We start from the raw sequence: 27,042 nt of genomic DNA, 5'->3' as shown, positions 1-27,042 counted from the left end.
GGGTGGGGAGTAAAAAGTCGTGATCTGGCCCGGAAGGGGCTCCAGGAAAACTCGTCTGGGCGACAGCAGCACCCTCTGCGCCTAACCTAGTGAGCTTTTCTCGGCTGGCATTTTGTCTCCCATAGCGAAAAGTGCAAGAGAGCGGAGTGGAGTTTCCGGAGAGAAAGGCTCAGGCTGGCGTCCTGGGCGGGCCAGTCTCCTTGGCGAGCCTCTGGGTCTTCCTACCCTCCTTCGCCACCCGTCCTCCTCCCTTTTGCAGGGTACGGGCGGGAGGCAGCCGAGGTAGGATGTGCGTGCGCACGCGCTCACGCAAATACGGCTGAGGAGTTCTGTTCCTCGGGCATTTTCCGAGGAAGTCTGGAGCAATTAGGCTCAGTCCGGGGAGAGCCAGCGAGAGAGCGGGCGGCGCAGCCGGCGCGTCTCGGCTGCCTCGCAGGGAAGGAGGGGGCGGCCGGCCGCCCGGCGGCGACCCCGGGCCCCGGCCGCCACCATGGGCTTCGAGCTGGACCGCTTCGACGGCGACGTGGACCCGGACCTGAAGTGCGCGCTGTGCCACAAGGTCCTGGAGGACCCGCTGACCACGCCGTGCGGCCACGTCTTTTGCGCCGGCTGCGTGCTGCCCTGGGTGGTGCAGGAGGGCAGCTGCCCGGCGCGCTGCCGCGGTCGCCTCTCGGCCAAGGAGCTCAACCACGTCCTGCCGCTCAAGCGCCTCATCCTCAAGCTCGACATCAAGTGCGCGCATGCGGCGCGCGGCTGCGGCCGGGTGGTCAAGCTGCAACAGCTGCCCGAGCACCTCGAGCGCTGCGACTTCGCGCCCGCTCGCTGCCGCCACGCGGGCTGCGGCCAGGTGCTGCTGCGGCGCGACGTGGAGGCGCACATGCGCGACGCGTGCGACGCGCGGCCGGTGGGCCGCTGCCAGGAGGGCTGCGGGCTGCCCCTGACGCACGGCGAGCAGCGCGCCGGCGGCCACTGCTGCGCGCGGGCCCTGCGGGCGCACAACGGCGCACTGCAGGCCCGCCTGGGCGCGCTGCACAAGGCGCTCAAGAAGGAGGCGCTGCGCGCGGGCAAGCGCGAGAAGTCGCTGGTGGCACAGCTGGCCGCCGCCCAGCTGGAGCTGCAGATGACCGCTCTGCGCTACCAGAAGAAGTTCACCGAGTACAGCGCACGCCTCGACTCGCTCAGCCGCTGCGTGGCCACGCCGCCCGGCGGCAAGGTAGGCACCCGCCGCCCGCCCCGACCCCCTGCCGGGCTCCTGGGTCCCCGGGGCGCCTCCCAGTCCCTTTGGGCACTGGGGTCCCGGGAGCTGCCCGGGAGCATCTCTGCCTCCCTCTTCCGACACTGCTTGCCAGATAGATCACCGTGAGCAAGGTCGGGGAATCGGTCTAAACTTGGGAACTGTGGTCCTCTGACAGATTAGACTCAGGGTGAAGTGTAGCTCCAGCAGCTTCAGGGGTTCTGGAAAGACTCGAAGGAATCCGCGACCAGCGCAGAGTAAGAATGAGTGTGGCTCCGGAGTCAGAAGTGTGCAAAGGCTGTGCTGCAGACCAGCTGGGTGATCTTGGGGAAGTCGCTTAGCCTCTTTGGAGGTTGGGAAACATGGCTCCTGTACACGTGACCCACAGGATAAGATACTGACACACGGCGTGAGCTCTATCCATGCACCCTCAGGAGCTCCAGAAAGAATAAAAGGAGCCCCCAGCCCGTGTAGATTAAGTTAAGAAGGCTGCCAGAGAGACCTCTGGAGTAATAGCTGGATTCCGACGTAGGCTTTGCTGCCAACTAGCCGGCTGACCTTGAGGTAGCAGCTCACGCTCCCTCAAGTTGTGACACGGGGGGTGAAACACAGACAGGCCCCTTCTGTAGTATTCCTCCAGGGATTGAAAGAATTCCAGAAAGCAGTAAAGGGACCACCACCAAATACAAAGTAATAATTGACAGTGAGGCCTCTGGAATCAGAACTGTTCTCGAATCTGGGCTCTTGGCTAAACAGCTGAGTCATGTTGTGGCTTAACCTCCAGGTGCCTCCGTTTCCCTAAATGTAAAATAGCTTGTTTACCCCCTTCAGGGAGAGAACATGTGAAAAGGATCTAGCACGGTGCCTGGTGGAAAGTCAACGCTCAGCAAGTATCCCCTGCACTTATCTTTAACCTCCTCCCCTTGTAAGCCATCCCCTTGTGCTGGGAGTTGGTGAAATTGTAACAGCCACCACTACTGGAGGCTTGCTTTGCTCCAGGCCCCGTTCTAAGCACTTCTGCTTCTCAGCTGTTTCCTTTGTAATCAAGTAAGGGAGGCACGTTGCTGCTCGTTCTGTAGGTGAGGAAAACTCAGGACCAGTGAGACGCGGTCAGATGCCTGAGTCACAGCTTCTAGGTGCCAGAATTGGTTTCTGAACCCACAGGTGACCAAGCTCGCGAGCACTATCGTGTTGCCTCCCAATGTAACCACAGGTGCCATTTACTGAGGGTTTATTATGTACCAGAGACTGTGGCAAAGCACTTCGGAGGCATTCTGTCTTTAATCCTCTGAGATGAGAAAGCAGGCTCAGGTCATAGAACTCGTTCAGAGCTGGCATTCAGGTTCTACCTCAGTTGTCCACCTTGGGGTGTTTTGACATTTTGGGCCCCAAAATTCTTTGTTATGGGAGGCCGTCCCGTGCGTTGTCAAAAAAAAAAAAAAAAATATATATTTTGATGTTGGGGGTAGGAGTTTTTATTAATTAATTAATTTTTGCTGTGTTGCATCTTCGTTTCTGTGTGAGGGCTTTCTCTAGTTGTGGCAGGCGGGGGCCACTCTTCATCGCGGTGCGCGGGCCTCTCACTATCGCGGCCTCTCTTGTTGCGGAGCACAGGCTCCAGACACGCAGGTTCAGTAGTTGTGGCTCACGGGCCTAGTTGCTCCGCGGCATGTGGGATCCTCCCAGACCAGGGCTCGAACCCGTGTCCCCTGCATTAGCAGGCAGATTCTCAGCCACTGCGCCGCCAGAGAAGCTCGCGTTGTTAAATGTTGAGCGGCATCCCTAGCCTCTACCCACTGGATACCAGTAGCACCGCCCCCTGCCCAGTGGTGACAACCAGAAATGTCTCCATGTGTCGTCACCTGTACTCTGAGTGGGGCACAGTCACAAGATGAGAACCAAGATTTCTCTGGTTGCAAAGGCCACATTTTCACCAGCTGGGGAGGGACGTGGGCCATTGCCGCTGCCATTCTGGGGAATGTATTTGCCTGAGGGGCCCCCAGGGGCCTGTGTCTGCTTGTGTGCTTTGCCTCTCCCTGCCCTCTCCCAGCCCCCTCTTCCACAGCGCACACCCGGTCTGCCAGTTTTCCGACTCCCCCCTCCCCACCTCCTCCCCATCCTGGCCCCTGGCCTGTCTGTCAGCAGCAGCCTCAGCAGCTGGCCGGCTCTGGGCGAAGGGCAAATATTTACAGCTCTGAGGCTCACCCAGGACCGCACAGGCGTACAAAAGACTGGCGTGAGCTTGCGAGTCACCAAAGTAAGGGGCAAAGCTGGGTCTTCAAGCAGGCGCCGCGTTTGGGGTGAAGGAGTTTCCGGAGTTTCTCCTGTTTATGCTGTCATCTGGACTTCCTGCATAGTTTTAAGTGATGCTTATTTATAAATAAGCCATTCACTCCCCCAGAGTTTATACATCATTCATTGTGAAGCTAGTTTATTATTTCTTCTTGCCTTTCTGTTTTCTTTCTGGAGTGTTTGGGTAAACTCCGTCTCGGAATCAAAAATATGATACTTGAATCAAAACTGTGCATGTTTTTGAAGCTCTGTTGGGTGAGTCAGTTGGCTCATCAGGGCAGTAAGCTTAGGGACAAGATGTTGCTTTTTGAGCTTACAGAGAGAGTTTCCTTCTGGAGTTGGAGCGCTGCTTGGGACTTTTATGGACCTCATTGCTGGGCCTGAGGACAGCCAAGAATGGCCTGGCCTGAAAGCTGCACTAGTTCATTTTTCTGGCCTCAGACCCTGGCTGGTCCCAGCCCAGGCCTTAGGGGGAAGCTCGCTCCTTTTGCCTTTTGGTTAACCCTCAGTGGCCCTTGTGGAAAGCTTCTGGTGTTCCAGCGCCTGCCAGACGGACCCCTCCCACTGCAAGCTGTTTAAGAACTTGTTTATTTCATTGGCCAGACTCTCTGCTCCTGCTGGGTACTGTTTATTCTCTTCTAAAAAGCAGAAGGATTTATATTGCTTGGAAACTCGCATGCACAACACTTTTATTATTTTTTTTTAAAGTCCTATCATTTACCTCTCTGTTACAAGCTGAAGTAGATAACAAAGACTCAGAAGATTTTTCCATACCCTTTCTTCAAGGCCTAGAACTTGTTCCATAAAATGATCTGGCATTATTTAAATAATATAAGGTTTCGGACTTTTGATACCAGCTGAGCATTTAGGGTTTGGACCTACTTAGGCATTGTTTCTCCTGTCCTACCAGGTGAGCTGGAACAGGTCTTCGCAAACCTTCACACGATTGGGATCACCTGGATAGCTTGTTCAATCGCATATTCTTACCCTTAGAGATTCTGATCTATCAGGGCTGGTATGGGGCGTGAGGTTCTGCGTTTCTAACAAGCTACCAGCTCATGCTGGGCCACCTATCACATTTTAGGTAGCTACTCAGCGAGACAAGGAGTGTGGGCTCAAGTACAGATATAGATCAACACATGTTGGTCTTCACACAGTTATGATTTTACTGATCATCGTCTGAACATCCCTTCCTGAACTTTTTTTTTTTTTTTTTTTTTTGCGGTACGCGGGCCTCTCACTGCTGTGGCCTCTCCCGTTGCAGAGCACAGGCTCCGGACGCGCAGGCTCAGTGGCCATGGCTCACGGGCCCAGCCGCTCCGTGGCACGTGGGATCCTCCCGGACCAGGGCACGAACCCACGTCCCCTGCATCGGCAGGCAGACTCTCAACCACTGCGCCACCAGGGAAGCCCCCTGAACGTTTTTTGAAAGACCAGGGTGAAGTTCTAAAACCCAGACTGCCTAGCAGTTATATGATAGGTAACATGGTCCAGAAAGTCTTCTGGAACCAGTCTGAAGCCTCATCCGGGCTACAACAGACTTGGTGATGCTATGCTTGAGGATGTTAAAGAGTTGGGCTCCCAGCCTCAGTTTCCTACCCTGACTTGTCCACCTGATTCTAAGAACAAAGGCATTCCACAGCAAAAAACTTGTTTGGCTTTCTGGGAAAGAGGAAGTTCTGCGTGTAACTTTCCTTGGAATTGTTGAGAAACTTGAGACCCAGCCTTGATAGCTTCTGCTCTTGTAGCCCTACTTCCAGTCTGTCATTAAATCAGGTGGATTATACCTCCTAAACACTTCTTGAATCTGTTCATTGCTCTCCAGTCCCATCAGAAGATGACCTTGGTCCAAACCAGGGTGTCCTGACCTCAGCACTATTAGAATCTTGGGGTGAATAATTCTTGGTTGTGTGTGTGTTGTGGGGAAGGTAATGTGTGCATTATGGGATGTGTAGCGGCATCCCTGGCCTCTACCTACTAGATGTCAGAAGCATGCCTCACGTCGTGACAGGTACAGATAGCTCCAGACACTGCCCTTGTTCCCTGTGGGACAAAAATCATCCTTGGTCTCAACCCCCATAATCTCTTGCCTAGATCACAGCTGCTCCCTCTATGTATTTTCCTGCTCCCCTCCAGTTACCTCGAGCTGGGAATCATTTCTTAGAAATGGAAATCTGATGTCACTCTTCTTTCAACCCTGCTCTGCCTTGAGTTCCTCTTGGGTGGATATAAGGCCAAGCACACTTTGGGTCCTGCTGGCCTCCACCTGCCTGTACTCTTCTCCCCTTTAGTCTCTCTTCCCAGGTTCACTGGCTTCTGGCAGGTCCGTGAATATGTCCCTGAGCTCCTTCTTGCCCCTGGGCCTTTGCACTTGCTCCTTTTTCTCCTTGGAATAGTCTTTCCAGTTGCTCATTGTTAGGTAACTGGCAAGTTTTCCAACTCTCCCCTTCTAGCCCCTGCCTTTCTGTCAGCACTTAGGGTTTGCCCCTGACTAGATAACCTTTCTATCCTTCCCATCCCAGCTCAAGCATCACTGCCTGTGGGAAGCCCTCTCTGACCTCACAGACTAGGTCTGGTGCCCTGAGACTCTCACCTTGGTGCTCTGCCTGCATGGCCTTCATCACAGCTGTAAGTGAATAATGGGAAGAGCTGTTCATTGTCTGTGAAGGACAATAAAGGAAGGACCATGTGTGTGTTCTTCAGGGCTACGTATCCCGGCACCGGTTCGATTACCGTGTACCCTGTGAACTCTCGATATGTCTTTGTTCAGTGAATAAATTCAAGATCCAAGGGGCTGTCTCGTCAGCCCTCGAAACTTTTCAGATTGCTAACCAAGAGTGAGCTTGTTAGCGCACTCTTAAAAAAGAACGAGTTTTTCGGTGACCTGCAAGTTAACAAAATTGTTTCCAGGCTTGTGGGAGGTATGCTTTTTGTTTCCCCAGATCCATTTGTGTAAACTCCCAAATCCCAGAAACGATTTTGTCCATTTCAGAACTCCTGGAGATAAGTGAATCTAATAGACAATTGTATGAAAAGGTGTTCCAGATGTCCACACAGTTGGAAATGTATCTATTAGAATGTTCATAGTTCAGTGTCTTTTCTGTTTCTGAAAAGTGTCAGCAAGTGGCCATTCCATGGTGTATCTTACAGAACAGCCCAGTTCAGCTAAAGGAATTGTGGGTTGTTGTGTCCATTTCATTTCAGTGATTTATAAAGAAAATTAGGATTTGGCTTACAAATATGTTACCCAGCTACACTGGCTTGAATGATCATAACTGAATAATTTGAATTGGGAACTCTGTTGCCGTTTATCTGTAAGTGATTCTTTCTGAGTTCACAGATGATGTTTGCTCCTCTGTAAAAATACTTGATGTGAGAGAATCTATTTATAAGGTGGTTTTGTGTTGGCTGTAGACTAAGGAGCTTAAAAGGAAAGGAAGTAACATTCATTGAGTTTAACTGGGTGCCGTGCACTTAGGGTACATTGTGTATGTACACACATTAGCTTCCCCATCTCATTCATTTGGTAGACCCCTTTTGGTAAGAGAGGAGGATTGTAAAACATTATCAAACAGCTAGGTTAAGGCCAGAAGTTACACAGATTCTAAGTGTAGAGCTGAGATTTGAACTCAGCACCCGACTCCAGGCTGTTACCAAAATAAGAACAGTATTTTCTCCTGAGGCAGAGTCCCCTCCAAAGTGTCATACAGGGTTTCCAAAGGACTGTTACTGTACGTGCAAGCACTGTGCGGGTTAGAGATGTGGGTGCATCTTCAGGAAGACTCTGTGAGGTTAGTACCCACAGCCCATTACCCTTCGTATTACAGATGGAAAAAGAGAACCTCCAAAGATTAAACAGCTTTCCCAGCATCATTTTCTGCCTCCGTTTAGTTGGTCTGATGGCTTCTGGTCCATGGTGATGAGGTGTGTCCACCCCACGCTGTAATTCTTGTTTTCAGAGTTCTGAAAGTATACATGCAGTATAAAACGAAACAGGTTCTGCTTGTAAAAGAGAGTTAGAGGAAGAAAGAGAGGAAGGAAGGAAGGAAGGAAAGGAAAGAAGGAAGGGAGGGAAAGGGAAAGGGAAAGGGAAGAAAAAGAAGAGAAAAGAGGTGGTGTCCTGGATGGAATCACGCCTCATCTCCTTAATTTCGAACCTAGTAAGTTAAAGAGTGGTTGATGGTAGGAAGTAAATGAAATGCTTCCAAATGTGTTCTTTCAGTCCAGCTCCTCACATGCTTACACACTGCGTTTCAGGCGCTGCGATAGGCACCGCTGGGTGCAAAGGGGAACTTGAGCGGCGTTCACCCCTGGATCAGTCAGACACCCACTTGTGCCTTTGAAAACAACACGTCTTGCTGTTCTTTGCTCAGCGAAGCCTTTTAGCCGCGGGTCACCTCTGTCCCCCCAGACTAATGGTGTTCTAATAAGCCTGTTACAATAAGAAAGGGAAGTGGTGTAACATAATGATTACCCTTGTAAAGAAGTAACTAACAGATGGACCCGAGCGTCCATCTTTCTCCCCTATCCCGTATGTCTGTTTACAGGGAGCCTAAGGGGTGGAGCCGCGTGCAGCCTGTGTGCACGTGGGCCCTGCAGCAGCCCCTTCTCCAGGAGGGGTGGTTGGATGACCTTTCACCCTGGCAGAGGGGGACGGGTGTGCAGAAATGATTCCTAGGCAGAGGGGTCAGCCCTAGAATTTTGCTGGAAGCTGTTTTCAGGTGCCCTCTGTCTTTGCTGCACGTGGATCGGGAAGGGGGTGAAGCCGCTTTAAGGTTGTGGGTCAGGGTTGGATGTGTCACCAGCAGCAGCTCCAGGGTACCCTGAACTGAGCTGTCCTGTGATGAGTATCAGACCCTGGAGTTGGTGACAGCCGGGCTCCTGTGCTCCTTCTGCCTTGTTGTTGAGCGTCTCTGGGAGGATCTTCTAACCTCCTCTAAGCCTTAATTGCCTCATCTCCAAAATGGGGTAATGCTGATAGGACTGGCATTAGGGTTAGGTGATGAACGCAGTGTGCACAGTAAGGCTTCCCAAGCACTTGTTAAACATTTATTAAGTGAATGTTTCTTCAGTACCTATAGGTTTAGGGATGTTCTTCAAGTAAATCACTGAGGAAACATTAGAAATTGGAGATGGTTTAATAAAGAAGGAAGGGGATTTTTACTCGAAGGATTACAGGCTCGTTGCAAGCCATGGAATGCCCTTGGGTGACCAGAATCTCTGCCTTTCTCTTCTCTGACTGCTTGTCAGTGCTGGAAACTTTGTGAGAGAGGGATATTCAAGTCAAGTTCACTGCATCTGGGTAGCAACTCTGAGCTAAGGTGTAAAGGAGAAGGCTAAAGGCGCGAATAAAATGAGGTTACTGTGTGTTTACTTGAATTTATAGTCGTCCAACTGCAGTTAACAAAGGTAAAGAGGGATGGGCCAGGCCAAGCTCCCACCTTCCTGTAAGTGACAATGTAGGAGTTCGCAGCTGGGTAGCCTTTGCTTTGTTGCCGATTTGGACAAGAAAATGCTCCAGGTTGGGTAGTTGGATGATCCCATTTCAGAAACTGAAATCACCTTGTAGTCCGTCAAGCGGAAATGTGAAAATGCTGCCGCACCTTGATTCGGTTTGTTCTTGTCCGTATGTCGGTGAAAGCGTCGCTTGTGGGCGTTCACCAGAAAAGCAGATGAGCGGATGATAGAAATGAGAGATACAGACTTGAAATCAAACTCATGGAGATAGAGAAGTAGACTGAGGGATTTCTTAGGTTATCTAAATATAGCAGCAGCTTTAAATATGTGTATATTCTTGGCCTAGGGCAGCGCTGACAATCTTAATGTCTTAGGTTATTTTTCAGAAACATCTTTGGCCGTGGGTGAATATATCCCGTTCTGTAGATATTATAGCTCCATAAAAGCTGTGCCTTTGCTCCTTGCTGCCAGTTTCCCTTGCCCTTTGTCTCTTTTCATCCTCTCTGCACCTATTCTGGTGACAGATCAACACCGCTAATACTTCAGTGGACTAGTCTCCTCCGTTTCCAATTCATTTTCAAGCGTCATTCCCACGACTGCCTTCGGTCTTGGACTTGAACAGTTTCCCCCTTCTGTTCTTCCTCCAAGAATCCCTTCTTTTAGAACTGAAGTTGGAATGACAGGGAGGGCTTGGTCCAGGCTGCTTCCTCATTAAAAACATAGTTTGACCAACGAAGAGGACAGAAACATCTTGGTGCGGGGAGAGAAGGCATCCCCATTCTCTTTAGGACAGAATTTCTGGCAGCCATCTCTGCCGCCTGGTCCCCCCAGCCCCGCCCCTCCACATTTTTGCGCTCTCTTGTCACTAGTCAACAGACAGAGCTGTTTCCCAGCTGTGCGAGTCTCTGGGAGCTTTGCATAATCTGAGGCTGAGAGGTGTTGTGTCACCCCAGATACACAGACTAGTGGTCAGTCAATTACAGTTCTCACAACCCGCCGGGCAGCTTTCCAGTCTAGCCCGTTCTCGGCTACAAGTCCCACAACAGCAGTAATCAAGGAACACCCGTCACTGGGCGGAAAGGAGTTTTTAGAAAGAATCCACACTGACAGCGGCACGATGGACTTTGGGGGCTGCCACACCGCTTAGGAGATGGCTGGCGTCCAAGCTTCTGAGGCTGGATTGTTCGGAGGAGAACAACGACAGAGTGACGCTGAAAGGAAGAGGGACTCTACCATAGAAGACAGTTTGCATTCTTGGACTTAAAAGAAAAGCAGCCACCATGAGGTGTCTTTTTGACAAAGTACATTTGAGTTCTGCTATTTCGCTGTGGCTTTTATCCCCCCCCCCCAAAATTCTTGTCCAGTTAGACCCTGAATGGAGCAGATTACAAATTGGGTGATTTTAACACTGATCGGTAGTTGATTTTAACACTGATCGGTAGTTACACATTTGAATATGATAGCCAAGCTTATTTTCAGCAGAATCTAGTGTATGTTCCTGAACTTGGAGCTTCTCTTTCTGCTTGCAACTTATTGGCTGTGGATGGCTCACGCCACACCCGCTTCTCCAGGGTTACTCTATCTCTGCCCTTTCTCAATCCTAAAGACCTAAGCGTCTCCCAGGGACACCCTACACTTCACTAGGGGCCTGACTGTCCACTAGGTTTGGATTCTGGGGTAGAGACAGGGTGCTGAGCATCTGTTAGAGCTTCGTGCCCCTTCTCCCAAGGAGGCAGTGCTGGCTCTGGACTCCAGGATATGAAGGCATCTTCCTTCTCCATCCCCCACCCCGGGCTCTTGGTGAGAGCGCCTCTCCCTCCTGAGTCCTGGCTCCGGAAGGGAAGAGACCCTGCCACTCAGGAAGCGGGTGGCTCTGGGAAAAGCTATCTCATTTCCAGTTTTGTGGTTTCTTTCGTTTTCTTTTTGTTTTCTTCCCAGCCCATCAAGACTCACTCACCCGATAGAACTGGGAGGTGTCCAGGTGTCTCAGCAAATACCTGGGTATCCTGTGCCCCACACTCCTCCCTCCACTGTCCGTATCCAAGCCCACACTTCCTTGGACTGGATGTTTCTCCTGTCCTGTTGCGAGCCACCATCTGTTCCCCCACCCCCTTTGCTCCCAGGGCCATCTCCCTCCGGGCCTGGGGTGTCCTGTGTCCGATTTCCCCTCCTCGTGCCGCACAGCCGTCTGGTCAGCACCCTTTGCCCGTGCCACCTCCATGCCCCCGAAGGTCCACGCCGAGCTGCTCCCCTCGTGTTCTTTATCGTGTCTCTCTCCCACTACCTCCAGGATAAAATCTGTCTCCTGGCACTTGTGCAGTCCTCCAAGAATGTGCTGCTCTTTTTCCAGACTTGGGGAAAGGAGGAACGTGCACGTGGATGTAATAGCTCCCATCAGATGGCCAGATGTTGGGATGAATGTACAACTGTCTTTATTTCCTTAACTTCAGGCCTCAGCTCTCCCAAACTTGCTGTAGACTAAGTTAACTTAGGATTAGACGTTCCTCATTTCCAGATTTTTGTAGCAGAGTCATTTATGTGGTTAAACAGCACCATGGCCTCATTGCTGAGATGTGCTAGTGTCCGGCCCACCCTGTGCTTTGCTTGTGTTTGGAACCCTTGCTATTGGCCAGGCCTTGTACGGGGGCACTAGGCAGTGATAGTCTATCTCATTCATGTTTCAAGAAGAAACCATTATTATCCTCATTCTAAGAATGAGGAAACTCAACTCAGGTTCTGACTGTGAAGTCCAAGATCTTAACCATCACCCTGTTCCTGTCAAAGGTATAGTATTCTTATGACACCCTTCAGGGTATAATAGATACTCTAATCTTTGCCACTGTTATTGCATAGTCCAAAGAAGCCTTGCTTAAAACTCTAATTACAAAGCTAATTAGATGTCTAATCCTTCATGACGTTTTAATGTGAAAGCCGTGTCTTTTGAGGCAAAGGAGTTTAGGGTAGGGTGCACATGTTTACCAGCCCAGGAGGGACAGCATGGGTGCTGGAGTCCTGTGGACCTGGGTTCCAACCCTGCCCCCCCTCTTGGACCCACGTGATCTTCAGCAAGTGTATGTATTTCTCGAGCCTCAGTTTCTCAGGTGTAGAGCATTGATGTAATACGTGCCTCCCAAGGCTGATGCTGCGGTTGTTCAGTTGTTTTTGTGAAACAGAGCTCTCTTTTTTTTTAATTGGTATATATATTTTTTAAAATTTTATTTATTTATTTATTTATTTTTTGGCCGTGTTGGTTCTTCGTTGCTGCACGTGGGCTTTCTCTAATTGCGGCGTGCAGGAGCTACTCTTCGTTGCGGTGCGCAGGCTTCTCATTGCAGTGGCTTCTCTTGTGGAGCACGGGCTCTAGGTGCGCGGGCTTCAGTAGTTGCGGCACTCAGGCTTCAGTAGTTGTGGCTCATGGGCTCTAGAGCGCAGGCTCAGTAGTTGTGGTGCATGGGCTTAGTTGCTCCATGACAGGTGGGATCTTCTCGGACCAGGGCTCGAACACACTTCCCCTGTATTATTGGCAGGCGGATTCTCAACTACTGCGCCACCAGAGAAGTCCTCGTTCCCTTCTTTTACCATACCAAGCCACTGAGAAAGTTTCAAAGCATGGATTCTGATAAACGACCAAAACAGAGCAATATAGGTTAAGTTTTCCTTTGGATGAACAGTGTCACTTATTAACATAATGTCTGTGAGCAGCCGGGAACGCAGTATTGATGAGAGCCTTTGTCCTTATTCCACTTGTACATGTCTTCACTCAGTGCGATATAATTGAATGAGACTCGTTTAAATGCCCTGGATCCGATGCATTTTGAACCCAGGAACAGGTTAAATAATTAAGCAGGAAGTAAGGTTAACCTGTTAAACGTGGTGTTGTGTGAAGCCTGGTGTTTAAATTCTCTATTATTTCTTCTGAAGAATGAGAAATTCAATGAAAGTATTGATAGTTAAGGTTGCTTGTGAGAAGGGGAGTGGAAAGGAGATATCAGGATCAAGCTCGGGGTGTCGGAGAAAAGGAAATGACCTTTGATCATTAGATGGAGAAATGAAAGGAATTCGGCTCAGACAGAGCTTTTCTTTTCTCTGTCAGTGCTCCCGGTATCATGTGTTGAATCTTCCACATGATGGCTCAGTCCTGTAAATTAGTCCTAAAATAGGCAATGTCACCTAAATCCCGTGTCTATCCGTCCTGGACAACAGACTGGGTCAAGACACTTCTAGAAAAGGAGAACCTCCTTTCTTTCTTCCCTGGGATTGAGTGCATCTGGCAAGGAGGTGTAGACAGTTAACTTGATTGTTCTTTGCACATTGCTATTTGGCGGAGGAATCTTATTTCAGGCATCGTCTCAGTTGGTCTCCACTGTCCCTGGAGAGAGATCTCTGAGTTTGGGACCAGACCTAGGTGTCTTTGGGCATCTCAGGTTGGGTCTTCTGGAGATAAATAGTTCACTAAAGAGTTTGGAGTTCTGTTCTGAAACTGGTTTCCTGGGTAAGACCTCCTATGATGAGTTCCTTTGTGGAACTTTTTGGAACTCCAACAAGGGAACGATCTTGGGTGAGACCAAATATGTTGCTAGTCTACGTGGCACTCTTTTCTATGTTCCACACGAAAAGGGAGTTAGTGTAGACGGTAATTAAGGTCTAGAATGGGAGATCATCGGTTTCCATCCCAGCTTGACCTCTTACTAGCTCTTTGACAAGGGACAGCTTTCTTTCTTGTTCTCCGTCAGTCTTCCCACCTGTATCATGAGGGTGGTAATAGTGACAGTTGATAACATTGGTTGGATTATTAAATAAAATAAAGCACTTAAGTGCTCAATATCATTTCTGGCACATGATGAAGAGCCAATAAAGGTTAGCTGTTATCATTGTTAATGCAATGCAATGAGATTTCTTTATTTTTCTTTCATTTTTTAGAAGAATAAATAGTTGTCACAGTCGATTTAAAACTGGTCTGTTTTAATCGTTTGGCTCTGCGTTCTCCTTTGTGCATCATTTGAGCTTGTTCAACCAGAGACATCTGCCTTGGATTACTGTGTGACTGTACAGTGTCTATCCTTGATTAGTTATGAAAGCCAGAAATGTAAGATATGTATGATAACTCTCTCCAATTCCCATGTATGTCTAACTTTTTCACCTCTCTAAGATAACAAAGCAAGAAATGGAGTTAGCAACATTTTCCGTTTCCAAGGCAGAAAGATATAAACTCTTTCAGTTTGCACATCACTGTATTTACATCTCAAAACTATTAAGGTGATTCTGAAGTTTTATTCTCTTACAGCAGTGAATATTGTTGCCTCTTCTCTTGTTGCAGGTCAAATGAACAATAAAGATTGATAGCGTTGATAGATGCTCTGGGTGGTGGTGCTGTGAATAGGACTTTTTTTTTTTTTTAAGTTCATAAATAGGTTGTCATTACTGAGGCTCTGCTGTTTTTTTGTTCAAGTACAGTAGTTTGATAGAGGCTCGCTTCTTTTATATTTACCTACTGTATTTTCTGCACTGAGTAAGTGACGCTGCAGAAATGAAGATTTTGTTGTGTTGTTCTTATAGGACACCTAGTTCTTTCATCAGAAACTGCTTTTTTCTACTAATAAATTATCATTTTTGTTTTTACAGGGTTTTAGTAATTGACGCTAAGGCTTCTATGACATTTTTGAAAATATTTTGAATTCTGCTATACACGAACTAGGCATGAGAAACAGCCGTTGTTGCTAAGAACTTTAAGCGCTTGGAGATAGTTTTACTCATGAAGACCCGTTAGGTTTTTTTTTTAGAAACTTTAATCTTTACTTATTATTTATTTATTTATTTATTTATTTATTTAATGTCTTAGGTCGTGCCCTGCCCAGCATGTGGGATCTTAGTTCCCTGAACAGGGGTTGAACCTGTGCCCCCTGAATTGGGAGCATGGATTCTTGACCGCTGGACCACCAGGGAAGTCCCTGAGACCCATTAGTCTTTAGTGTGTGTGTGTGTGGCTGTGTTACATACAGTTTTCCTCGCCAAATATGGAACAGTGTTTTACATTGACAACTATAGCAATAAATGAATTAGTGCTCCAGAAAAACCACTGGGCACTGCACAGTCGGCAAGAGTGGTTTTCTTTGCCACCGTGGAGGTCGAATAAGATATTTGCATTCATGTCATTCAAATGTTGCCATTTATTTCCCCAGCAGAAGTAGAAAGCGCAGGTTTCATCAGGAAGCAATAAATAGCAAAATAAAACCTCTTTGTGATGAGCTGTCAGTGCTGTTTTTGAGAAGCGTGAAAAACCATACCGCATTTAAATGATACCCTGTTTAAACAGAAAACAGGAGTGAAGCAATTGTAAATTTATAGCCAGTACATGTGGAGTTTTGCATACCATTCAGGTAGTTGGAACTGTTTCAGAGGTGTATCAGCAAGTTTAATATTTATGTCTAAGCCTATTAAGTGATAGTTTGCGCAGAAGGTTAAATCTATTTTTATTTGTCTGTCTGTTACTTGAGAGTGTTAGTTGGGGTGCCCTGGCATCTCCATCCTGTTTGACTGTTGAACGTTGCACCTCTGAGACCTGCTGGGGCCATTTCTGCTTGGTTGATTTAAAGGGGCTCACGTAGACCCCCCCCCCCCCACCTTAAACAGAGTGTTTTCTGTTGAACGCTCTGCATCCCCTCAGGACTGGACAGTCATTACTTTGTGAAAATGCCCCCTCCCCCCTTTTCAGTAAGATTCAGGATTTTTCTTTTTCCCACCCATGTTTGCATTGGACTTTTCAAGAGCCATTTTCCCCCCAAGTCTCCCAAACACAGATGACTACTGATGGGCCGTACGTGCACACAGACTTCCGAGGGGATTGCTGTTGGAACCTTTCATGACATAACGTGAATGCTGCTGTTGACAGTGGTTGAGAAACAGACAGACAGTAGTCATCTAGACAGCCAGCTGGCGCTGGGCTGGCCATAGGAAAGATGCGTTTGCAGACCAAGGTGTCACTGAGAGAAAATATTCATTCCACGTGTCTGGACATCTCCAAACGTTCTTAAGTGATTGCCCCAGGGTTAGATGGTATCAAGAAATGTTTGTAACCTCTTCAGCACAGGACAGAGTTTCATCATGGGCCCCCAAAGTTCTCCCTGCTTAAACTTCCCTAGAGACATAGGATTTTTAACGCTCAGCAGCCCATGAGTCCACTTAGATAGAAAGAAAATTCCTCCCATTTTTTTCGCTGTTTGTAAATAAAATTTTGAACTCATTTGTTCCCTGCAGGGTGAAGAAACAAAAAGCCTGACTCTTGTCCTGCATCGGGACTCCGGCTCCCTGGGATTCAATATTATCGGTGGCCGGCCGTGTGTGGTATGTTAATTGCTGAAATGGGTTTTTCTTGTCCCTAATGCAGGTGGAAGAGGGGTCAGGGTTTGGGGGGCGAGGGGTAGGAAACCTTGGTCACTTCATTCTGCTCTTATTAGAGTTCGTTGTGTATCTAACATCTTCATGCTCAGGGATTTTTATTATTTTTTTATTGAAGCATAGTTGATTCATAATGTTGTGTTAGTTTCAGCTGCACAGCGAAGTGGTTCCGTTTGGGGGATTTTTATTTCATTGTGATCTCCTAATGTAGCATTGTCCTAGTCATACAGTAGCTCATCTTAGCCGTTTAGCTTTGGGGATGCGTGTCTGGTTGGGTAGCAGTTGAGCTGAGGCACGTCGCGTGAGACGCGTGCAGTTGCACGGAGTGACTTTGCTAGAGTGGGGGCTCTGAGGCTGGCCATGTGATCGGGGCTTCTGCTCTGTCTGCCCTTCATCAGTCAGGGGCAATTCCCCCATTTGTGGCATCGTGCATCCCATGCTCTTTCTTCCCTCTGGAGCTGTTCACGCCATTCATCATGATCTCCTCCTCCAGAAAGGAGAGACTGAATTCAAATCTGTCAATTTAATTGCAAAGAAAATGTCTGCTAAGAGGGCTTGGGGGGGAAGGGTGCGGCAGAGGATGTGTTTTGGGATCTCACCTTTCACGATTGCCCGAGTATGTGTCATCTCTTGCTCTTTTTTGGGGCTGACCCTCTCCTTGTTTGTTAGCTTTGAAGGAAAATTGTCAAGGGAAGGAAAAAGAAAATCAGATTCACTCATTCAACAAATAAGTATTGAACACAGGCTGTTTGCTAGGGGCTTGGAGATACTGGCCAGGGAGACTGGGTCCCTGTGGTCATTGAGTTTATGTCCTGGGTGATATTGGGCAAGAAACAAGTAGATACAGTAATTACAGATGGGAGAAGTACAATGAAGGGTAAAAAGTGGGAGGATGGCATGTGGTAGCTACCAAGGAGCAACGGCCATCATTGGCTAGAGTAATCAGGAAAGAGAGGAAGGGATATTAAGGCAAATCCTAAAGGATAAGAAGATGTCAGCCATCCAGCTGTGGTTAATGTTTGCCCCCGCCTTCATAGAGCTCAAGTCCAGATGGAGGAACTGATGAGTTAGGAGAGGAAAGCACTGTTCTCACTGATACACGCTGTGCCTGGGTCCAGCTAAAGATGCCTGGGGACGGTGGAGTGGGGGGTCCATTAGCCGTAGGGAAGGAGGCGTCCTGGGGCAGGGCCATTGGAGCTGGGTTCCGAAGGATAAGTAGGAGTTTGCTAGATCAGAGGGTCCATATATAATACATTTATACATTTGAGCAGTCTTAACTTTAAAAATATATATATATATTGAGCATATTTAGTTAGCTACAGATTATAAATATATTGACTACTGAACCAATGTTACCTGTCTTATAAAAGTTACATGCAAGAGTCATTTTAAATTACGAAGTTAAAATATGAATATGATTTTTAAAATGCTTTTTTGTCATTCCAATGTGTTGCATTGCACGTACCCATCTTTGAAGACCACTGAGCTAAAAGAAAGTGGACGGACCCAGGGAAGCCCAGACAAGGACAGCAACAGAGTTGAGGGGTGGCAGGAAGTAGTCAGAAGGAGGCTGGAGAAGCAGAGGCGGGTTATGATTAAATTCCCTTTGCTTTTAGCCAAGGCCACAGTTTCTTGCAAGAAACTTCCACACCGTTTATTGCAAGAAGTGACAGCTTAGTTGTAGGTGATACGTAGTCATTAAAATGATGAACTAATACATTATCTGCCTTATAAAACATACTTTAAAAAGCACACTTCTAGACAATGAGGAGAATGAAGGTGGGCAGGGGTAGGGGCCGGTCCCACTTGGCTGGGCCCCAGCACTGCACACACACCCTTGTGTTCCTCCCATCGTCTCGAGGGGTTTCTTAAGAAACTAACATTGTGGGCTTCCCTGGTGGCGCACTGGTTAGGAATCCGCCTGCCAATGCAGGGGACGTGGGTTTGAGCCCTGGTCCGGGAGGATCCCACATGCCGCGGGGCAACTAAGCCCATGCGCCACAACTACCGAGCCTGCGCTTTAGAGCCCATGAGCCACAGCTGTTGAGCCCGCGTGCCACAACTACTGAAGCCCACGTGCCTAGAGCCTGTGCTCCGCAACAAGAGAAGCCACCGCAATGAGAAGCCCGCGCACCGCAACGAAGCGTAGCCCCCGCTCGCTGCAACTAGAGAAAGCCCGTGCGCAGCAACAAAGACCCAACGCAGCCAAAAATAAATAAATAAAATAAATTTATAAAAAACAAACAAAAATCCCAGCAGGGTTTTCCTGACACCCATTTTAAAAAAAAAAAAAAAAAGGAAACTAACACTGTGTCAGGCTGGGACTTTTCACTTTCCCCTCTTTCCAGTTGACTCAGATCCTAGGTGGCATGTCCCGCTGCTACTCTGATTCAGTTCTTGCTGCCAGGGGTCAGGCTCTCCAGCCCTGGGAGGGCGTGAGGGAGCCAACTGGGGCTTGACTGGCTCAGTAATTGTCCCTAGGAAACACCAGGACCGGACAGACCCAAGTTCTCCAACTTACCATCAAGAACGTCTTTTGCTGTTTGGCACAAATAACAGAGAGTTGACTGTATGGTTTTTTTTGTTGTTTTTTTGCGGTAGGCGGGCCTCTCACTGTTGTGGCCTCTCCCGTTGCGGAGCACAGGCTCCAGACGCGCAGGCTCAGCAGCCATGGCTCACGGGCCCAGCCGCTCGGCGGCATGTGGGATCTTCCCGGACCGGGGCACGAACCCGCGTCCCCTGCATCGGCAGGCGGACTCTCAACCACTGCGCCACCAGGGAAGCCCTGTACTTGGTTTTTGTTCATAATTTTTATTCCTCCTCTCCATACCCATCATTACCAGTTTTAAGAAACAACTACCGTAAGCGAAGATGCATTTCACTTTTAGATGTTTTAGAAGTTTCTGCAGCCAAAAGCGCCCAAACTAGGAAGATCTCTTCTGCACACACCAAAGCGTATATAGAAGAAGGGAGCCTGATGTTTGCAAAATGCCTGAAATAGAGAGGCAAGCCTACGGCTTGACAATTGTTGGGCAGCCGACTATGGGAAAGCCCGAAAAGATGGTGTTTAGTTTCTGCACCTCCCCAGGGGTGAAAGGATGCTTCCAGCCTCACTAGAATGCAGTTGTTGGTTTTTTTTTTTTTTCTCAGACTTACCAAAGAACATGTTTTAGGTCATTTTCTTTTTCCTTTAAAAAAAGTGATTTAAGCACAAACCAGACTCAATTTTGTAGCGTTCAAAAGTGTTCTCAGTTTATGTGGTCTTTTTGCAAGAACTCCATGCATGGCCCTGGGGAGGAAGATTGAATTCCATATGCATGTGTTTGCCGTTGTGTTTTTAAAAACTTGTCCTGATTAGCAGAAACAGCAAAGGGAAACCTAAATGGATTCTTCACTGTTGCCTGGAAATCTGGCAGGTCATTGAGAACATGCTAAAAAGCCAGCATAAGCAACAATGCGCACTCATTGTCGGTTACTGGAAGTAGAACGCTGTGCGGATGACGTGTGTGTTTCCCAAGGAATTCCTGTGTTGGATGCTTGGTTGGGTTGTGACGTAAGCCCAGCCGGGGGCTCTGACATAAGGCTTTTCATTGCATGATGCAGTACGTGATGCTCTTAGCAAAATCACATCACCCATTCATGAGTGCTCGTATCCCTAAAGAAACAGCCCCCAGTTTGGTGTATCAGACCTTTCCCTTCAGCCTTTGGCAAATATACTTCATTGTCAGGCACCCCTGGGATGAAAAAAGTCCCTTTCATTTTTCTGTTTCTCAAGCCAACAAAAGCAAACAAATCCTAATTCATCTTGGTTCACCTTCATGCATAGCTCTACCTTAAAATGTGTTAGGAGAGGAGCCAACAAACAAAGACTAAAGAGATGGCTCTTAAGACAAAAGTCTCGCTATCAGCGACGGGCTTGATTGGTTTTTTTTTATTTTGTGCTTTCTGTATTTTTTGAATTCTGTTACCATCCCCTACCACTGTCTTTATTTAAGCTCATTTGTGGTGTTTGCTCTTGCCTGTTCCTCTCTGATTTTTGCTTGGACTTTCTGATGCTCCTTAAGAAAAATGACTTGTGTACGATGTATTTTTCTGAAAAACAAGCCAAAGCCCAAATCCCATCCCCTTTTTTCCCCCCTTCCTCCCCAGCCAAGAAATGCAAAACAGTTAAATCGGAGTAAACACAGATCTGTTTTCATTTGATATATTGACATCATCCCTTAGGGAAGTCAAGCTTGTCCATAAATCCTTTGTGGTCCATTGAGACTCTTCAGGTTCCTCTAGTGGAATATTCCCATAACCTGGAATGTTGGAATTCATGTGTATTTTTGAGACTTTTCTCAATGGGAGACAGCATTGCACTTAGAGCTTGTATAAGAGAATCAACCTATCCTTAGTTTGAAAGTGACCTATGCCACTTTTTAGCTGTGTGACCTTAAGTAGGTTACTTAACCTCTCTGTCTCAGATTTTTTCCATCTATGAAATGGGTAATAATATTACATACCAGTTGTGGTTATTATGAGGATTAAATGGCGGACAGAGTATGCTCACTACGTACTTGGTACCTAATGTGTGTTCAGTAAATAGAAGCTGTTGCACTGCTTTGTATCTGATATAGGCCCGTAGGGAGCTACACAGATGCCTTGGGAGTCGTGCATCATCAGTAGTGGCTGTGAGAGAGAAAGGAGCCTCATAGAAATTCAGACAGTGAAGGCCTGAGCGGAGTGCTGTGATGCTGGCCAGGGGTGCCTTTGGGGGCCGGTTGATCCAGCACAACACCCACAGACTTGCAGACCCTTCTCTCTTGGAAGAGTGTTGATAGAATCCAGATGGCAGTGAGAGACTTATCTTTGTCTTGTGGGGATAAATGTTGGGAAAAACACTTAAGGTTCATTTTTGCTTGTGATTTTGGTGTCTTTTGAATCATATCTATAACATTATGTAGTGTGTGTGTGTGTGTGTGTGTGTGTGTGTGTGTGTGTGTGTCTTTGTGAGAAGCGGGGATGGGAGGGGAGAGAAGAGGTAGAGAATGTGCATTTTCCCACCCTTGGTTACTACTGTTACACTTCAAGGGGTAGATGGAGCCACTTCAAAGCCATGTCTCTCCTCCTTTAGAATATAGGTTTGTTTTTGTTTTGCAGTTTAAAGAGGAAAATGTTGTATTTTCATAATGTTTTTTTAACAAATGGAATTTTGATGTATTTGCATGTAGAGAAATAAGTAGTGAAGTAGATCTTCTTATGGCGTTATGTCAGGGAAATTGCCATGACGGTAGATTTTGGAGTTTTTGTGGAACATCCTGAACTTACTTCCCAAATGCTTTTTGTTTGGAAACAACACATGCTTTTGCCATTGCAGTTATAAATCCATCTGTTAATCACGAGAAATTTAATCCACACACTTGGAGAGCATTCATCCCAGTGCTATTTGGAAAGAAGTTCATGAACAAGCTGTGAGGGTTTTTTTTTTTTTATGAGTTGGAGCTTTTTGATTTTAAATAAAGGGAGGACTTTGAGCATGGAGCTGTCTTCTTTCCCAGAAAGTTTCAGTCTGGACTTTGAAAGATCTAAAGGAATTCAAGAAGATTGGAGATCAGAATTTATTAGGAAGGGGGAGGGGTCGTGGTGGGCTTTTCTGATGCAAATCAGAACAAAGATAAAACGCCTATTTTCACCATCAGATTCTTGGATATTTAAAAGTTTTATAATACTCTGTGCTTGTGGGGATATGAGAATACACTCTGTCTAATGAGCTGTAAGTACAAGCTCTCTGAAGGATAGTTTGGCGACGTCTATCAAATACACGTACCCTTTGACCCAGCAGTTCCATTGCTAGGGATTTGCCCCGATACATACTAGCAAAGATATTTCAGAACACAGATAGAAGGGAATTAGAGGTGACACAGTCTCTAATAGCAACAACTGTAAACAGTGCTCATTATCCCTGTGTGGGGTTACTGTCCAGGCACTTAAGGGAGTGAGGTAGACAGTGGGCCTGATGGTGGAGAATCTGCAACCAGGCACCCCAAGAACGTGGGGAGCATAATCCCATTTCTGTGTCTAAGAAAGAAAGAAATACATTAAAGTGTTTTGGAAAGGGTGGATAAACTGCCACTCGATGCAGTGAAGGGGTGGAAGGACAGTGGGTTAGAGACGGCAGGGGCTTATCATTTTATACCTTTTGGTACGGCTTGACTTATTTTATCACGTTACTTTTAGTTTAAAACAGAAATCGGGGGAGACAGCTGGCTTTTACCCCCTTGCCACTTGTGCCGGCAGCAAGAACCCATTACTGTTTTAAGAGCGTAAGCTTGCTTTTCATGACCAACTTAATGCCTAGCGTTCACGTGTGTGTTTCTTTTAACCCAAAGGACAACCAAGATGGATCGTCCACTGAAGGAATCTTTGTATCCAAAATAGTCGACAGTGGACCTGCAGCCAAGGACGGAGGCCTGCAAATCCACGACAGGATTATCGAGGTATGTGGACACCGCCAGGGTCTTCCGTAGGCCGAATGGCATCCCGTCTTCATCCGGTTCAAGGCAGGGTGCTCGGTGGGGCAGGGAGGCCTCAGCTGGGACTCTTGAGGCGCAGGAGTCAGACCTCTCCGAGGGTGTGGGACCGGACTGGGTGCTGATTGCCTCGCTCTTAAGCCTTTGTTCACGTTCAGTGCAGAGAAGCCAGATTACGAGTGGCTTATTCACGATTTGGCTCTTGTCACGCGGCCGCGCATCTGTTTTGCGTTCTTCCGTTAGAGCTTCGTGTGAAAACCACTGGGGAGTCGTGTGTTAGTTAGAACCAGATGAGCAGTCCCTGTGGTGCAAATGGTGACTCTGTTCGGATCGGTGACCAGGGAGGGGATCATTGTGTCAGCTTCGGAATCACTCTAACGTCCTCAGAGCTCACGGCACACAGTTATTTCTACATATCCCTCTTTTACGCGTGTCTTTTCTGCCTGTTGTCACTTGTACTAGTTGATTGTCCGGGGACGTGCAGGCAAAGGTTGATATTCAGGATGGTCACTCGTCTCATCACCGACTTCCTCGTTTTCAATTTTCACTCATCATTTTCAACTTTTACTTAGGGGCTTTGTAGATTTTCACCGGGGGAGGTAGGTAGCTCCCTCCGCCCCGCCACAGGACACTTTGGAATAGGGTCACACTGTGTCCTAGCGTGCTTCCGAGTTGCTGAAAGGGAAAGAGTGATTCATGGCCTGCTTGTGTGGGCTCCTGTTGCAAAGTTTGATACAAATGACTATATTTTGCTGGTGGTTTTGACTATGTTGATTGCTCTTTTAATGGGTAAATTATATATATATACATGGGCTCAATTTGTTGGCTCTCCTATGAGGAAAAAATTAAATACGAGAATCCAGGATGAGTTGTTGAAGCCCGTAAGAAACTCACCCATGGGCCGTAGCCATAATATAGCACATGAAACAGGAAACTGGAAAAATGGCACTGTGACCACTGGATGTTTTATGTTCCAAACACACATTTGCATAGCATCTATATTTCTTGAGTATATGTGTGGTCTCTTTCAAACCTTGGACCGAGTGGGAACTCTGACCATGGGATGAGCCACGAGGGAAGTTCCCGTAACCCGCCGGAATGTGGCCATGTGCTTCCGGGGGAGGGAGCGTTGGGGAGAGGAGGACAGAGTCTCGCTTTTCTGGTCTCATTTGGATGAATTCTGCAATGTGCAAAGCAGTACACTTCGGGTCAATTTATATCCTTAGGGGAACAGACGGTTATATCTCTCCAAGAAAACAAACTGAACGAGTTAGGGTATAAGAGTTACTTTTCTGAAAGAGTGGATGCAGTGTGACAGTTTACATATTAAAAGGATACTTGGGGGCTTCCGTGGTGGCGCAGTGGTTGACAATCCGCCTGCCAATGCAGGGGACACGGGTTCGAGCACTGGTCTGGGAGGATCCCACATGCCGCGGAGCAACTGGGCCCGTGAGCCACACCTACTGAAGCCTGCGCGTCTGGAGCCTGTGGTCTGCAACGAGAGGCCGCGATAGGGAGAGGCCCGCGCACCGCGATGAAGAGTGGCCCCCGCTTGCCACAACTAGAGAAAGCCCTCGCACAGAAATGAAGACCCAACGCAGCAAAAATAAATTAATTAGTTAATAAACTCCTACCCCCAAATCTTAAAAAAAAAAAATGAGATGGGACGTTTTTATTAAAAAAAAAAAGGATACTTGATTTTGTTTTAAGGACATCATTAATACTGCTACATCCCTCTTGACTTTTTGAAGGGTTCTTAAACTTGGAGATCTTTTTGCTGCACGTTTTAGGGTCAATCTTCATATTTCCCCGGTCAGGGGGGTGGATTTTCCCTACCAGGAATTTGCTTGGGCAAGATGCTTTTTCACGAGCTCAAATGCATCCTTACTGTCTTTTTTTTCAAGAAAGAGAGAATACATTTTTTTAAAAATAAATAAATAAATTTATTTATTTATTTTTGCCGTGTTGGGTCTTTGTTTCTGTGCGAGGGCTTTCTCTGGTTGTGGCAAGCGGGGGCCACTCTTCATCGCGGTGCGCGGGCCTCTCACTATCGCGGCCTCTCTTGTTGCAGAGCGCAGGCTCAGTAGTTGTGGCTCACGGGCCCAGTTGCTCCGTGGCATGTGGGATCTTCCCAGACCAGGGCTCGAACCCGTGTCCCCTGCATTGGCAGGCGGATTCTCAACCACTGCACCACCAGGGAAACCCGAGAATACATTTTTTGAGACCATTGTTCCAAAAGATAAGTACAGCTTCCATTGCCAAGGGTTTGGTGGAACAGCCAGTTTCTGTAAGTAATGGAATTTCATTGCTCTTACGTTTTGCAAATGAGAACTGTACAGCTGGGCAGGATTTTCTCTTGGCAAAGGGGGATCTGTGTTTGAAACATTTAGTACGGTTTCTGGTGAGTCACATTCCCCTTTTGGACAGTATGTAAAATATTAATCATGTCCCAGTGTTGAGATGGAAAGAAGGATGATCACAATAGAGAAACAACATATGTGTAATTGCAATTGACACCCCGTGCCCTTCTCCGTCAAATCCTAATCTCTTTTGACATGATACAGTGATTCCCATGCCTGAAAACGATGTTCTCCTGTTCACCTTGTCTGTATCTGAGTTTATTACCAGGCATGAATTTGATTATTTTAAGTGTGCACGTGGGTTCACTAAGAAGAGTCAACGGCTTTCTAGTTTTCCTCCATATTTCTTCCTTTTCAGAGGAGTGAGCAAACTCCCACTAGATTTTCACCATAAAAACTTTCATCCTGGCAAAAGGAAGCTTATATTAAATCCATAGAGACTGACTAAATCTCGTCCTCAGTGCAGAGTTGTTAACGGTTACCGTGTTCCTACCGCTCTTTGTTCCCTGAGACCGGAGCTGTAGTTCTCACCCACATCGGAGCCAAGCACACTCGCCTCGTTTTTTATCAGAAATATTGTGAAATGCCATCAATACTCATGAAACGAAATTCATAAATAATATTTATATACCTAATGCACACCTAATGGTAGAACCTATATACTGACATTAATAGAAAAGTAACAGGAAGATCATTTATAATAAAATGTATGTATCGGTATGTAAACGCTCGGGCACAGCCGCATTAGAAGACACTGTGATGTTTGTTGCCAGACGCTGGCATGTCCTTGTGGTCTCGGCACGGTGCACCGGCGACAGAAGTTGCTGGTCCAGGAAGGCGGTGCTGTGGAGTTTGGCACCACAAGCAGCATCGCCGTCCACGATTGGACTTTCCACGGTGGTGAACAGATTGTGGTTAAGATACGGCACAATTAAATACAGTCTTCCTTTGATTTACACACATCTCTGTGTGTGTGTGTGTGTGTGTGTATTTTTTAAAATTTGTGGTAAAATATACGTAACATAAAATTTTAACCATTTGTAAGTGTACTTTTCTGGGGCATTAAGTACTTTATCGTGCAACCATCACCGCCATGCATCTCCAGAACTTTTTTGTCTTCCCAAACTGAAACTGTAGCCGTTAACCCACCCCTCCTCCCCTTCCCCCAGCTCCTGGCTGCCATCCTTCTGTTTTCTGTTTCTATGCATTTGACTACTCTAGGTGCCCCACATAAGTGGAATCATACAGTATTTATCTTTCTGTGTCTGGCCCATTTCACTTAGCATGATGGCCTGCGCAGTCATCTGTGGACTTGTAGCATGTGTCAGAATTCCATCTTTTTTCAAGCTGAATACTATTCCATTGTATGTATAGAAGTATATACCACATTGTGTTTATCCATTCATCCATCGATGGACATTTGGTGTGCTTCCATCTTTACACTGTGGTGAATAATACTGCTGTGAACATCGGTGTGTAATCTGTATGCATTGAAATTGCAAAAACAAAACAAAACAAAAAACCCCTCAGGGTTCATATGTAAAACAGAGTTAGGGTGTACCCTCAGGTAATTATAAAAAGTTTGTCACTTTACCTTTACTAATGTCTGGCAGGATACGGGACGGTTATTCAGGAAGCCCAATAATTCTTCATTGCCCAAGACTCTGTGCGTTTAGGGTTTCTAGCATCCTTGGTCCCCACCCCAATCCTTGTGACAATGAAAAATGCTTCCATAGATTTCCAGCAGTACCTCGGGTTATGATAAGGACCCCGGGGAGAATGACTGGGGTAG

General features: G+C 47.2%; 1 protein-coding gene across 1 annotated transcript in view; it reads left to right on the top strand.

The window, feature by feature from the left end:
* Positions 1 to 272: 272 nt before the first annotated feature.
* The window catches only part of PDZRN3 (PDZ domain containing ring finger 3), a 247,188-nt gene continuing 220,418 nt past the window's right edge, over positions 273 to 27,042 (top strand). The window contains exons 1-3 of the mRNA XM_033865291.2: positions 273 to 1,213; positions 16,238 to 16,324; positions 22,750 to 22,857. Of these exons, the coding sequence (XP_033721182.1) occupies positions 491 to 1,213; positions 16,238 to 16,324; positions 22,750 to 22,857 (918 nt within the window). The 5' untranslated portion in view covers positions 273 to 490. The remainder of the gene's footprint in view (positions 1,214 to 16,237; positions 16,325 to 22,749; positions 22,858 to 27,042) is intronic.

The sequence above is a fragment of the Tursiops truncatus genome, chromosome 10 (genome assembly GCF_011762595.2).
Source record: "Tursiops truncatus isolate mTurTru1 chromosome 10, mTurTru1.mat.Y, whole genome shotgun sequence".
Lineage (NCBI taxonomy): Eukaryota > Metazoa > Chordata > Mammalia > Artiodactyla > Delphinidae > Tursiops > Tursiops truncatus.
Note: the sequence above shows the minus strand (reverse complement) of the source record. Positions and strands in the feature narration are given on the sequence as shown.